Source organism: Lactuca serriola, chromosome 3 (genome assembly GCF_051521515.1).
Source record: "Lactuca serriola cultivar US96UC23 chromosome 3, Lser_US96UC23_V15, whole genome shotgun sequence".
Lineage (NCBI taxonomy): Eukaryota > Viridiplantae > Streptophyta > Magnoliopsida > Asterales > Asteraceae > Lactuca > Lactuca serriola.
In genome coordinates, this window is record NC_136410.1 from 16,555,825 (window position 1) to 16,571,045 (window position 15,221).

The 15,221-nt window shown below is 31.8% G+C and overlaps 1 protein-coding gene and 1 long non-coding RNA gene across 21 annotated transcripts; both read right to left on the reverse strand.

The window, feature by feature from the left end:
- Positions 1-671: 671 nt before the first annotated feature.
- Positions 672-2,781, reverse strand: LOC145091569 (DCD domain-containing protein NRP-B-like). The gene is made up of 5 exons (XM_079029314.1): positions 1,932-2,781; positions 1,673-1,773; positions 1,482-1,565; positions 1,263-1,373; positions 672-1,160 (listed from the first exon to the last, which is right to left on the reverse strand). Exons 1-5 carry the CDS (start codon positions 2,584-2,586, stop codon positions 1,119-1,121), a joined length of 993 nt encoding a protein of 330 aa, XP_078885440.1. The 5' UTR covers positions 2,587-2,781; the 3' UTR covers positions 672-1,118.
- A 1,415-nt stretch (positions 2,782-4,196) lies between these two features.
- On the reverse strand, positions 4,197-9,122 carry LOC145091571 (uncharacterized). Of its 20 annotated transcripts, none has more exons than XR_013702224.1 (7): positions 8,836-9,122; positions 8,589-8,746; positions 8,455-8,500; positions 8,092-8,269; positions 7,136-7,209; positions 5,623-6,412; positions 4,197-4,814 (listed from the first exon to the last, which is right to left on the reverse strand). It is a non-coding gene; the product is annotated as an uncharacterized LOC145091571 (long non-coding RNA). The 20 variants fall into 20 exon arrangements; XR_013702222.1 differs by adding an exon at positions 7,290-7,330 and having other exon boundaries at positions 5,623-7,209; XR_013702221.1 differs by adding an exon at positions 7,290-7,330 and having other exon boundaries at positions 5,623-7,222.
- Positions 9,123-15,221: the final 6,099 nt, after the last annotated feature.

The following is a 15,221-nucleotide window of genomic DNA, read 5'->3' on the forward strand; positions in this document are numbered from 1 at the left end:
ATGTATATGAAAAAAACATGGTTACTTAAATATGGACAAAAACCAAAGTTTATTACCCGTTTTAACAATATTGGACAAGAACCGCCTCAGAGACTATGCCCTGGGATTAGTCTCCAACAATCAATGAACAATTAGGTTAGGCTTGGTTTAACTCAGTTCAGTCCTTACTAGTCATGGGTTGGGTTGTGTTGCTAGGTCTTTAAAACATATACAACCTAGCCCCTTAAGAACCTAACCTCTAACCAGTTGGGCCTAAACTGGTTAGCCCAAGACTTGACCGTTTCCTCATACATAAAGATCGGCCAACCCAATTTCATGTCACATCAATGGATCTTATGACTACTTGCCCTTAACATAAATAACCAAATATTACAAAAATGGATAATGAACTTTAGTTTTTGTCCATATTTAGGTAACCATGTTTTTTTTGTACACATTTGACAATTAAATTTGTTTGAAATGTTCATAATAGATTAATGTTACCATTAATTACTAGTCATATTACCTTATTTTGAAAGGTCAAACAAGTTTGATGGTCAAATGTGTATGAAAAAAACATGATTATCTTAATGTGAACAAAAACCAAAGTTCGTTACTTTTCTAGTTTAACCCAATAAATAATGGTAATAGACTAAAGGAAATGGGTGCAACTTTTGGAAATCATGAGGATGTGTCGTGTCAACATTAAAAAGTTATACTAAAATTGTATATTAGCGTAAAACGTGGGAACCAAACTTTTGGAAATCATGAGGATGTAATTTACTCATTTTCTATAGCAGCCTTTCTAGTTTCTACTACTGGGATGAACGATAAGACATTCATTCAACGTATTGTTATAGCCTCAAAACCGCTAAGTACCTTTGTGTAACATATTGACAACGTAATATAAGTTTTCTTCGTTTTAGATCAATATAACCAAATATATCGATAAGTAGGCATAGTTCTACACTTCTCTTCAGCTCCTCTTCTTCTTCTTTTTTTCTTCCAAGATCTATTCGACTTATACACATCGGTGACAAGTACACCAAAAAAAAAAAAAAAAAACTTCCTTTCATTTCTTCTACTTTTGAGTATATGTTTTCCATTGTGGCCAAGAAACCTCCACGCCCCCACACCCTTCAGTTTTTCTTGTCTTCGAATATGTCCAAGAGCGAGATAGCCTGCAAGTGTTCCCAACAAAAGAAAAAACATTCTCATAGTATAAGGTCTCGTGTTGAAATTCCATGACATTTTTGGTGTTTAGATAACGTTCAAAATTTTACCTCGGGAATATTGAGTTCAAGACGGAATTTAGGGCCATCATAATGGTGAAGTATCGGCCTGAAAGAGTCCTCCTCTAATGGCTCGTAAACGTTCCTTGTCATGACTCGCACCTATATTATATATGACCAAATACAACCACCAAAATTAAGTTAATTACCAGTTTTGATCATGCGTTAACTTTAGATCAAAGTCATCTAGAAGAAGCAAAGAATAATTACCTGAGCAGGAAAACGAGATTCACCTTCGTTTTTCTTATCCTCCCAAGCAGATGGGTCAATGTTCGTACCTCCAAAGCTTGCAGCCTGCATAATTAGATGCAAATCAGTGTCATTCAGCGAAAATGGGCGTTTGCTCTTTCTCAAAATTAAACATGATTCAGGTTTTGAAAAGAACGACTATATATGCATACCTCAAAAACTCCATGAAGTTGGTGGGTGGAATAATTGTACAGGAAAAGAGGTAAACCAGGTGTGATTTGCCTCACTGAATCGCGATAACGAGGTGGTAGACCTGCCATGACAATCAGAAACGATCAAATTAGACTTCATACGTATCATTTGCGAGTATATTTAACGAAATATTCAACCAACATTAATACGATTCTTTGAAATATTGAACAAAGAATACAAAAAGTTAGATACACAGAAACATTAATTGAGGAAGCGTACCAAATAGCTGCCTCTTGAGATTCTCTTGCATGGTGTCGTTGTTGCAGACAAAAATGTAACCGCCGACTGTTTCATTTCTCGACAAAGATTCCGATGGTGGCAGAGTCTTGAACCTCTTATCTACATTGTTCTTAGCTCCATCTTTCTCACTGTTGTTATTGACGCTGCTTTTGTTGTTACCATGATTCTTTTTGTTCTTCCAATGCTTACTTCCATAACCCTGTTTATCATCCCCACCTTCACTTTTCCCATTCACAACTTTACTGCTGCTACTGTTCTGATTAAAATTCTGGTTAAGATTTAAACTGGGTTTCGAATAAATTCCTTTATTGAACCCACCATTGATCCCAAAATCACCAACTGGGTTCTGATTGGTTGATCCGATGCTACCGGAGGATCCGATCTTCCAGTTAAAGTTGAACCCGTTGAAGTCTGAATTTGATGGACCGGAATTGTTGCCGGTGGCAACGGTGCTGGGGTTGATGACATCCCCACCAACCCGGATGTCGAAATTCCGGCGATCTTTTTCTGGCCGTTTTGACACATATGAGCTGCTCCAAATGGAATCGTTAAGAGAGAGATTTGAAAGATTATTGTTCTGAACACGAAGCTGGTCGCTGAATTGCCAGAAAGATGATCGATTGTTATTCTCCATGCTTAAAGACGGCAACTTTGTAGTGAAATAAGATTGTAAATTCGAGTTCTTTGTACTAATTAATTGAAACCCAGATGAAGTTTTTGAGTGTGGAGTGAAGTAAAGAGTAGCTGAAACATATATTGATATATAGGAAGATCGTGGAAATTTCTAGGAAGCGTGTGTCGAAGTTTGATGAAATAGTCAATGAATGTAGTTTGAATAATAAAATGTTTTTAATGGGTCTCATTATGGGATTAGAAAGGAAAAGTAGTAAAAGATAATGGGTGTAGTTGAGCAAAGACGCAAATGATGACACAAAAACGCGTAGACGTGGAAGAAAGAGATCAAGACTCGGCGGTGATAGGCAACGCGAAGACGTTTTCATGAAAGGGACTTAAATCCTTCATTTTGGTGATAAATTTAATTCTGGTCCCTACAAAGTTTATGGGTTGGTAAAATGTCTCTTTAACTTTTAAGTTTAAATTCGTATGTTGATCAGTCCACATACTTTGACGACAATGACAAGAAATGATGGATATAAGTTTTAGTTTAGGTGGGAAATAAAACTGTTTGATACTAATATAATTGTTGTTTATTCTTATTACATATCTAATAAGTTCTATGTGTATGTAAAGATAATGCAATTTGAATTGTTTACTTTATAATAAATTGTAGATAATTAACCAAGATAACAATAAATTAATTTTGAACTCTTTGTCTCAAATCACAAATCATAAGAACAATGTGTTCAGCGTGTCATTTACTATTAATGTGTTTAGCCTAACTGATTTAAGAAGGTTAAAAATCATTGGAATGAATAGCATCATTATAACAAAGCATTTAAATTTGTCAGTGTGCCAATAAACAATGATGCACAGGATTCAATATAGTTCGATCTAAGTATATACTCCTTTAATCTTTTAACCAAATAAAAATATGTTGACGTACATTCGTGATAATATTAGAAATATCTGACAATATATGTATAGTTTTGATATTAAATGTATTTAAACATGTTTAAGATAATCATTGATTTTAGTGTCATTTGACATTTTGTGTAATTAAAACTGAGATGTGAACTAAAAGATTTATTGTTTGTAATCTATATTATTGTTTGGATGTGTAGTATATATATATATATATATATATATATATATATATATATATATATATATATATATATATATATATATATATATAAAAGATCGAATTAAAAGTCGGCACGATAGAAACGCATGGGTCAAAGGGCAGTGGCGGACGCAGAACACTTTAGTAGGGGTGACACTAAATTTTTTTTTCCCCGAATAAATCTAAATTAGTAGTGGCACTCGTATTTTAAGTCGGTGCACATAATAGAAAAAAACATAAAAAAAATTTACACTACATGTGGGAATCGGAGCAGTGGCTCGGGATCCCTCGGGCTCCACAAAGGTACGCCACTACAAAGGGGTCGTGCCCCCTTACAGGTCCTAGGGTCGGCGCCGCTAGCGGAATCCAAGAGGCAGAGCCCTAGCGGTGGTCCCTAACTAATTCTAGTAGGTGATTATGGTAAAATTGACAAAACTCGTCAGTTTTGGAAAAACTGGTTAAACTATTAAATTCAAGATTCTCCTAACTAATTTAGAAGATTAAACTTTAATTTGTCATGTATATATACGACTCTTCCTTTTAGCAGTACACAGAACCATTAATTTTCTCGGCTCTTCTACTTCTAAACGAAAATAAAATCTCTGACGATTTGGCTTGTGTTTCTGTGCCTAGATACACATGTATCCTTTTGGATTATGCTAAACTGGATTTCTTGTAACCTAAACATATGATGAAAATATCAGTTTAAAAAGTAAACTTACATGATCCATTAGGAATCCGGTTCTCCGTCATCACCCTACACGTATCTTCCAACAATATATTCATTAATGCAAAATACATTTTCGAACTAAAATCCCGCTTCAAATAAGTTTCTAGCAACCTAGGGTGTCACTCCATTGTAACAAGCAAATGAAGATTATGGTAAGTATAGTTGTATACCAAAAGGGTTAGTTTTATAAAACTTTTGTTGTAGAGGGCGCAAATCATATTACTTAAATTTGAAAGGAGTTAAGAATAAAGATTCCCATGGAAGTGAAAGTGTTCACACAGACATACAATTTCGTTGCTTCGATGCTAAGATAAAGGCCAACACTCATTTTTGTCTTCTGTAATCAATACATATTCCCGTCATCGCCAAATTGCTAAATCGAATCTGTCTAAATATGTAACTATAAATAAATATAAAAAGACAAAAAGAATATATTAAAACGTTAATTTTTATAGGATTTTAGTATATGGCTTAATGCTGAAAAAGTGTCGAGCCTCTCTCGTGGCCCCTCATTCATTTTTCAAAATTTAACTTTCGTTGCTAAACCCGTTCATAAAGGTTGTGGATTTTTGACCCAAAAATTAAAAACACAACCCGTGCACAAACACATTGGCATACAAATTCATGTCATATTTGCAAATAGTGAGTAATGTATGTATGTTGTTTATGTTGTGATATATATATATATATATATATATATATATATATATATATATATATATATATATATATATATATATATATATATATATATATATATATATATGCAGAGAATGATTTGTTCAAGTTTAACGATTACTTTGTTTTAGGAAACATGTCATATTAAATGTATTGACAAATATCACGAAGCGTTAGTTTCAATTAACTATTCATTTTCTTTCTAACAGTTATTAGTTCATTTAAGTGAACAGTTTCTTTGCGGCTGTTAGAGTAAATCATTAAACCATTAGGTATTAACCAAATTACAAAACATAAAAGGACCAAATTAAAAAATAAAAATAAAAAAGAAATTACATAGTAAGAACTCATTTCAAACCAGGGACGTTGAATAGTTTATCTCTGGGAACATTTTATATTCCAACGAATAAGCAACGGACGTACATGGTTACTTTTGCGGTTTTTGGGTATGTGTTTTTAATGTATTGATCGAATGTGAATAAGAACTTTTTATTCCAAAGAATAAGTAGCGGACGTACCTGCAAAATACGATGGGTGGTGAATGCAGGGTGTTATTGTAGTTTAGCTCCAAGAAAGATTTTCCTTCCGGTGATTATTTCCTTTTTCGCAGACTTCAAATAGTTTCTCGGTAAAAACAGTGAACAGTTTCATATATATGAAAGTATAGTTGGGGGAATTTTGAATCACTTTGAACTACTTTATAAATCTATTTTACCACAATTTAAAACCGAAAATATAAAGTTAATATAAAAATAAATTTATAATATAAAAATCAAAGTTATCATTTAAAATCTTAACCGGAATAATAACTTTTGGAAGTTAGAGATACATTTTTTGAATTCAGATTACCAAACAAAAAGTTGATGTAAAAGAAATATATGATTTAGAATGTATAAATTAATATAAAAAGAGCACTACAAAATTAATAGTGTATTCCTTTTATTATTTATTTGTTTAAATTAATATAGAATCTTTTCATTTTATCTACAAGATAAGCACCCGTTTGATGCAACTTGTATTAATTAACGGATTTCAAACCTACAAAATGAATAGTTTAACTTGTTTATTTATGCATACTTCAACATCAATCCTAGTTGAATCATAATTTACGGTAGCAAAAAAAAATCACAACTCATAAAGTATGTTGTTATTTTCCGAAAAACAAATTCTTACAGACAAATCATTTTCGACAAAAAACCCATTCAAGTATCTGATTCTCTAGGGAAACTTGTTTAATTTTTGGATCATTTAATAATGTGATGAACTTGAGGTTTTCTTTTAGTATTTTTTAACCACTCTATACTCAAGCTGCAAGAAAATACAAATATTAGACGCATTAGTTGGACAAAGGGAAAATACACAATACATTGCAGCCTACTTTTGTTTCATTACAAGCACATGTATATTGCCCTACTTTCATTTCACCAACACATATACTATTATAGATTGGTTGATCTATCTATCTTTAAAGAAAAGTGTCAGTAGACAAAATTACAATCTACTTTTAGTTGTTTGTTTATAATAACATCCCCCTTTGGGTTTTTTCTTATTATGACAATGTGCTTTGAAAACTTTACCCATTATTAGCAATGTCATTCAAACAAAAAAAATATGTGAGTAGATTTTTTCAAAGTACAATGCCATAGTAAGAAAAAACAGAAAGTGTTGTAGTACATTGTTGTAATAAAATGAACAAAAAAATATTAAACTTTCCTCTATCCGTCCTTCAAAAGATTTGCTAAATACTATCCTAGTGTAAAATATAAATGAAGAAAAACGAAATATAAAACTTAATGTTCCATTTTATCATATACATAATTAAAAGATAACTTGAAAATGAAAGAGAGATAAGTAAAGATCTAAATGTGTTAAGTTTACCATAAAATCATTTTTTTCCTTTAATAGGCTTGCACTCTAAATAGGTAGGTAAATAATAACCCATGTTACCAACTAATCTAGATAAAAGTTTCATCTATCCATTTTTATTTAACCAAATAATGGAAATGTTCCCAGTTCTCTAAAATAACTTACATTTAGCACCAAATACTTGCCTTTTCGATAGTAGTGCATAATCTTCAAGTAAAAAAAACCACTATTTAGTTTACCTGCAACATTTAACTATGAAAAACTTATATAGCGATTTTTATATTCTTAATCTTTATAATAAAGATATCAGATATCATACAAAATCTTTGTTTTTTTGTGTAAATCCACTTACCCATCCACCTGAAACATAAAACAATTCATATTATAAACAAAACCAAGACCAAATCAACTTTATTTACAAGGGAAAATCCGTAATTTACTAAAACTTCAATGGCAAAGACATTAGCATGCATCCACAAGTTCAAAGATTGGTCCCACAAGATTGATACCATGGTAGTAGTTTCTAGGGTTTTAGAGAGATGTTAAAGAGTGTTTGGGGTCGTTCTAATGATGATAGTGACGGTGGTTGAAATTTCACCAATATTGAAGGCACTTACTGTGACTCTGTGAGCATACTGCTTAAACATCAATCTCAGTTAACATGAAAACTTACCAACAAATAGGAAGTAACAAAGTGTATCGGGCCATGTAAGAAAGTGACAGAAAAATGATTAAGGCGAACTTTCAGTGTCGAATAACTCCATATAACATGATTACTTAGATAGAGACCGTAATCGAGAATGTGAAGAAACGCCACTTGAAAATAAAACATAAAATTGATTTAATCTAACAAAGCTAAAAGATAATACTAACCTGAGAGACTTCAAATAGTAATAAATTTCAAACCACTGCAAAAATGAAATGTAAACATACCAAAGGGGAAGGTATTCGATGTTTTTTTTGAAACCGAAAACTTAATTAATGGAACATTTTAGCAACAATATGTTGATTTCTAGTGAGGAGCAAGATCATAGATGCGATGATTGATATGACGAATATAGCTTGAATTTTCACAGTTTAATCATTTTTTACTCGACTAAAGTTTAAAAGAGAAGACAAACCTTGAATTTAGGTTGAGGGTTTCCAAGCGATTGCATTGGTTGTATCATCCTCCCGAGATCAAAACCCCCGATTGATATCAGTTCTAGTCCCTTTTGGAATACTGGAATATCCATGGTTCTTTAGTATCATGATAATCACTGAATTCTTTCAGTTATGACTCCTCTTCTAACATAAATCCTGACAAATTGTGAAGCAAAGAGATGAAAAAACTTTAAAATAATAAAATTGATAGATAGCAATATATTTAAAATGAGAATCATTAATAGAATGCATATTCCAAAATTGAAAACATAGAAGAAATTAGGGCTCAGATAAAGTAAATTGAAAATTGAACTAAACCCTAAACCCTGAAAACCACCGACCTTAAGTTCACAATCACCCCTTGCTCTTTGATGGCTTCTCTCATATCTATAACAACAACCAAAAGCATGAAACCTACGTCATATATCTTAAATAGAAATTCTAGATAGAAGTTACAAATCATGGATGCCTTAACCGATTAAAATTTGAATGTGAGCTCCATCCATCGTCGTCGAATCGTAACAAATATCAAGCAAAACTATAAAACTTTCATCGTATTGAGGAGTGATAGCCAAAATTCGATTCCTTTTGCCTAGATATAGATTGATATGAGGAGACGGCCGAGACTCAGGCCTGTATACACAAACAAACACACATTGGTTACCGGTGATCTGTTAGGGGTTTGTTGTGTGAGAAAGGAGGCAACAATAAACATAGATTACATGTTCCTTGCCCAAAACAGATATGAGAGGGACATTCCAAACCTAAAATCAACCCCAGATGGAGTTCGGCCTCTTGTAGTAGGTGTGCAGCGATGAGCTCTAGGCTAGGGTTTTAAGTTGTGCATTGGTGGAGAGATTGTGGTGAGATGGTGGTCCGATGGAGTGGCGGTGGTGTGGGCAGACCATTCGGTGATGCCGGTGATTATTTTTTTAGGCCTTCTCCCGATTTATTAACAATTTACCGGTTGACATAATATATATGCGGCTATTTTATGATGTTTTTTTAGGTGTTCTATCAACAAAGTCACGGATTAAGTGACAATTAAAATGGAAAAAGTCATAAAGAAAACGTCAAGGTCAAGGATACGTATGATAATAGTTATTATAAGTTTAAAATTTAATATTATTTTATTTTTCTCTATTTGTACTATTAGTTTAATGGTTTGAACGTCTTGAAAAAAATAATATTATTATATTCAATCTATTTTTAGAGACAGTAAAATTTCTTTTATAAGATAATATATATATATATATATATATATATATATATATATATATATATATATATATATATATATATACTAGTTGTGAAACTCATATGTTATACGGGTTGAATAAAACAAAAAATTAAATATGAAGGTTTAAATAAAAAAATATTTAAAATTGACATTTTAGATTTGAAATTTAAAATTTAAAATTTAAATTTAGATGGAATCATATTAAATACAATATATGAGTAGTAATATTGTTATTTATTGATTATTTTCAATTTAGGCAATTATTAATTGAGGTGTAATGTGATGTGTTAATTAAAAAAATATAAAAAAAAAATGAGAAAATGACACATGGAAAAAGCATTTATTAAAAAGTATGAGAAAATGATATAGATAATATTTATTTAAATATTGTATATATGTTTGTATGTTTATGTTGCTTCAAAGTAATAATTAATTAAAAATCATGGATATGCAATATTATCCATAGTATCCATATAAGTTTTTTTTTAAAATGCATATTGTTTATCTTATCACTTTTTATTTTAGTATATCTTTAACATTTTAATTATAATAATAAGTGTATTTTAAAAGTTTTCTTTCGTTTATTAATAATAATAAGTGGTTTTAAAACTAATGAACCATAATTATAAATATTAAAATCAAATTATAAAAATCATGGACATCTCATACTATCCATGCAAGTCTCTTTTGAAATGCAAATTGTCTATCTTATCAGTTTATTATTTAGTGTATGTTTCACATTTTAATAGTAATATTAAATGTTTCTTAAAAGTCTTCTTTAACTTATTAATAATAATAATTGGTTTAAAACTAAAGAACAATAATTTTAAATGGTAATAACATTAATTTATAAATTACATAACGTTAACAACAAATAAAATGTATTTTAAATAAACATCATTATTGAAATTAAAAAATAATCGTATAAGTAAAATTTAAATTAATCAATCATAACAATTGTTAAAAATAAAATTAAATAGATAATTATATTTAATTTTATTAATGAGGAAGATAGGTTGATGTCAATGAATAATATTGTTCAAAATATTATGTCACAGTTAATGTCAATAACATAACCATTTTAAATATATATATTTCAACATTTTAAAAATATATTTTTAACCTATGTTGCGCAACGCGCGGGAATTTGTCTAGTCATACTATACTTATAAATAAGACATTTTTACTTGAACCTCATGCATTTGAAACCCCCACAAAAATTTGCAAACACCTCTTGTATTTGAAACCTCTTATTTTAATGAATACCAATCAAAAGTTTCTTAATAATTATTAACAATTCAAAGGTTTTATAACTTATATAATATGTTTAATAAACAATTAATGGTTAGTCTACTATAAAATTGCCAATCTCTTTTAGTAGACACACAAATACAAATCACATACAAAATTCACAAAGAAAACAAGTATAAAAGTTTTTGTGTTGGTTTGAGGGATTTAGACCATTTTCGAGTCATGTTATTATGTTAAAGTCTTTAATTTATAAGTTTGTTATATAAAAATTCTTTTTTATATTTTCATGGTTTAAGTATTCTTTTAAGAATATCATTGTATGTTGTGGTTGAAAGTTTAATGTAAATTAGATTAGATTCATATTATCGATCATATATTATGAAAGGTGATATATATAATATTTAATTAACTATTGTATACATGTTTGTATGTTCGTGTTGCTTCAAAGCAATAATTAATTAAAAATCATTAATATGTCAAACTATCCATATTATCCATGTAAGTCTCTTTTAAAATGCAAATCGTCTATCTTATCACTTTATATTTTAGTATATGTTTAACATTTTAATTATAATAATGAGTGTTTTTTAAAAGTTTCTTTCACTTATTAATAATTATAAGTGGTTTTAAAATTAATGAACAATAATTATAAATAATCAAATCAAATTATAAAAATCATGGATATGTCATATTATCCATGCAAGTCTCTTTTAAAATGCAAATTGTTTATCTTATCACTTTATTATTTAGTGTATGTTTCACATTTTAATAATAATATTAAGTGTTTCTGTAACATCCGGACTCCCAAGTATATTATTTATATATTTATTTTTGGGGTTTATTGAGTAACTCGACGAGTTGGAGCCTCAACTCGTCGAGTAGAGTCGTGATTGGCCACGTGGGTTTCATGACCGAATTGACGAGTCAGAGAGCCGACTCGCCGAGTAGGCATTGTGAGATGAAAACCCTAATCTCCGGTGTTTGGGGCCTATTTAAGAAAACTTATGTTCTCACTTCCACCTCACCAGTTGCCCAACTCCCCTGTGTGAAACTCTAATTGGACTTTGAGCTAAGAGAGAGAGTGTGTGTGAGCTAATCCTTGAGTGTTTGGTTCATCTTTTGAAGAGAATGGAAGGATTTCGAGCAAGGAACGAGAAAGGGTTGTTAGATCCGTTGGTATTTCGTCCAGAGCTTCTGTGAAAGGTAAAAAGTCCACACCTTTCCCATTATGTTGGTTAGATCTCATGGTCTTTTACCCATCCTAGGACCTAAGGGGGGATTATCATGAGTTTATTTGGAATTGTGATCTTTAAGTGTTAATTAGAGATGCTTGTTACTTGTAGGCTAGATTTTGGTGATTCGTGTTCGAGGAGTACACATTTTCTTAGCCTACTTACGAGGTGAGTCTTCTCACTATACTTACCATGAGTGGTATCTATGTGTGATCGGAGGGTCTTATGTGCTTATTTGAGTTATGTGATATTATGCATTTTGTTTGTGGGATATATATGCTATATTCTGTGTTTTACTGAGATAGGAGCGGAGGGTCCAACCGGAGTTGTGGGACCAGAGGGTTTCCGCTGAGACAGGACCGGAGGGTCCCAACCGAGCTGTGAGACCGGAGGGTCCTCACTGAGACACATAACCGGAGGATCCACACTGAGTCGCATGAGATTGGAGGGTCCATGCCCAGTTATAGCCATGAGAGGCTTATAATTTTATGTGTGTGATATTTTGGGGAACTCACTAAGCTTCGTGCTTACTGTGTTATGTGTGATGTGTTTCAGGTACCTCTCAGGACCGCGGGAAGGCGCCAACATGATGGTACACACTTGTTCGAGACTATGTTGAGGATTCTAGGATTTGATTTTATTGTGGTTTTGATGTTGACATTTTGTGATACATGTGGTTTTTATGAAATACAATATATGAGTTTATTGTGCTTTTAAAATGAAATTTTTGGTTGAAAATTTACAGTGTTACAAGTGATGGGTTTTGATCATAACATCAATCCTATGGTGTTCATGCAACCCTAATTGCTTGGATCTAGTTTTTCTACTTTGAACATGCAATAAACTTCCAAGACTTACAAACCCTAGATCTAGCATACTAGTAATCAAATTAACATATGAATTAGGGTTTAGATCTTACTTTGATTGTTATATAGCAATAACAATCAATCCTTGGCTTTAGAAAGCTTAGTGCCTCAAGTGTTGCACCTCTAATGGAGTCACAAACACCACTAAGCAACAAGATGAAGAGGAGAAGAGAAAGGAGGCTCCAAAACGTCCAGGAAACCCTAAGGATTCAATCATCAGGTTTTTGGGGCTTAGGGGCTCCTTAAATAGGTAGGCAATTAGGGTTATCTAACAAGGAAACCCTAATTTGACTGCTTAAGCCCTAAACAACCCATGGACCCCTTCTGGAACATGCCTTGGACGATTTCTAATGGTTTCCCCATAGAATTCGTCCAACCTATTATTCCAAGGTAATCCATAGCCCAATTGCAATTATCTTATAATTACAATTCCAGTCCCCTAAGTTTAATTAATCTCTTTTAGCCACAGAATTAATTCATTATTAATTCTTGACTAATATTAATTAAACAATATGATTTCTCCTTTAATATATTATTCTCATAATATATTAATAAATCATAATTAAACATTTCTCTCCTTAATTCATCCTACAAGTTGCTATGGTGAAGGCAACCCAAAATGACCATGCTCATAATCGGGTCAAGTACATACCAAAATAGTTATGGACTTAGACACTAATCCAACAGTCTCCCACTTGGATAAGTCTAATAACTATTTTGCATAACTTCAGAACCTGATCAGTAATCATAGCTTTCAAAAGCCGTTGTCAACTCTGATCTTATCAGATAGCGTGTCCTTTAGATAAGGGATTATATATTCCTCCATTCTCAAGATATCGTATAGACACGAGACATGGATTTAAATCATTCTCTTTGTCTATGTGTTGTTTCCCGACATCTGATTTATAACGACTGACAACAGACTACAATTGAACACATCAACTTAGTCCCGTCTTGGCCAAGCACTTAGGGTGTCATTACTAAATCATTGAGGAGCCCACAGATATCGCTTTTATCCCACCTTGGGTAAAAGGAGTGGACAAACTTTGACTCAAATTCTTGCTTACACCTACCAATCGAATCGCACACAACAATAAGTTTTATAACACCAAGTTACTGGTGCGTTTACTTATCATCAATGTGTAACCGACCAGCAAATAACAACTCACACGTCTTAGTTTCAAGAACTTACAATGTTATCGTCTCACTAATCACCCGTGATAAATCCATGAAGTAATTCAAGTGAGCATGGGTTTAATCCAATACTCTAATCTTATCAAAGCACTCATGAACTCTGCAGCAAACTTGTGCTATGTCTAAACACTTCAGACAATCTATAGACAGATTCATGACAGTTTTCCTTCATACCTACTTCCAACGTATGACCGACTGTGGAGGTTCGAATAACCCAGTTATTCTGGAAGTCAAAACATGCAAAATGAAACACAACGATAATACTTAATCCTACATGGCCCCAAAACTTTTGAGTGTAAATAAAACACTTTTATTTAAACACCATATTGACTACTCATTATTCATTGTTTAATGTTTCGGATAATCAACTCATTACTTGAATTACAACAATAGTTGTCCCATGCTCCGAGCATGCACACTATGTTAACTATGACCCTTACTTTGTGAAATAGATCAATTGAAAACCTTTCCAATGAAACTCATTTCACAATTTCCAATCCTTATCATTAGTGTATGAACACAAGGTTCTTTCCACTGTTAGAATATGCTAGATTCTAACATTTTATGCAACGATCCTTTCGCAAAGTCATAGCACAAAAGTCACCAAGACTTGGCCAATGAAATTACAAAGTACTCTATCAGAAATTGTTACAAGACAATTCCATAGACGCGAAGTCTCATATTCAAAGTACATTCCCTTGAACATCCTTCTTGTATAAAAGTTTCTAATCTAGACATAGACTCTCAATATCCAACTCCCAATATGGAAACATTTCCATATTTGCCATATGACAACTTATTCTAAATAGAGTCTTATTTATTCAAAATAATACCAACATGGTCCATCCAATACTATACTTCCAACTACTCACAAGCAACAAATCATTTCCGAACCTTAGATCGTCCTTTGATAGTTGCTTAATTATTTTAGCCAAAACCGTTCTAGTCCTTTTTCCCTCTTAATGCGCTAAGCATTTGGAAAATTTTAGAATGATCAAACATTATAGCATATGCAATCGATCCTATACCCAAAGTGTATGGAACACGATTAATAATGTCTCACATGAAGACGTGATACTTTACCAGTCTTCTACTATAATATTTCTAATTGCCATGTTCTCACAATTTTTTGATTATGAAAAGGGATGTCGTAATCATAACCAAAATTTGAGAATGCAATTATCCTTTCCATATATAGAATTTCCTCATGTTGAACCATTCCAACACAACATTCATATATATATATATATATATATATATATATATATATATATATGACTAAATTTGATTAAAATTCCACAATCTAAGCCTTTAGATTTTAAATT

Coding starts and splice junctions, on each gene's coding strand:
- LOC145091569 (XM_079029314.1), bottom strand. CDS start 2,586: ATGGAGAATAACAATCGATCATCTTTCTGGCAATTCAGCGACCAGCTT. Junction 1,374..1,481: donor AATCTCGTTTTCCTGCTCAG/GTAATTATTCTT, acceptor TATATAATATAG/GTGCGAGTCATGACAAGGAA. Junction 1,161..1,262: donor TTGAACTCAATATTCCCGAG/GTAAAATTTTGA, acceptor GAACACTTGCAG/GCTATCTCGCTCTTGGACAT.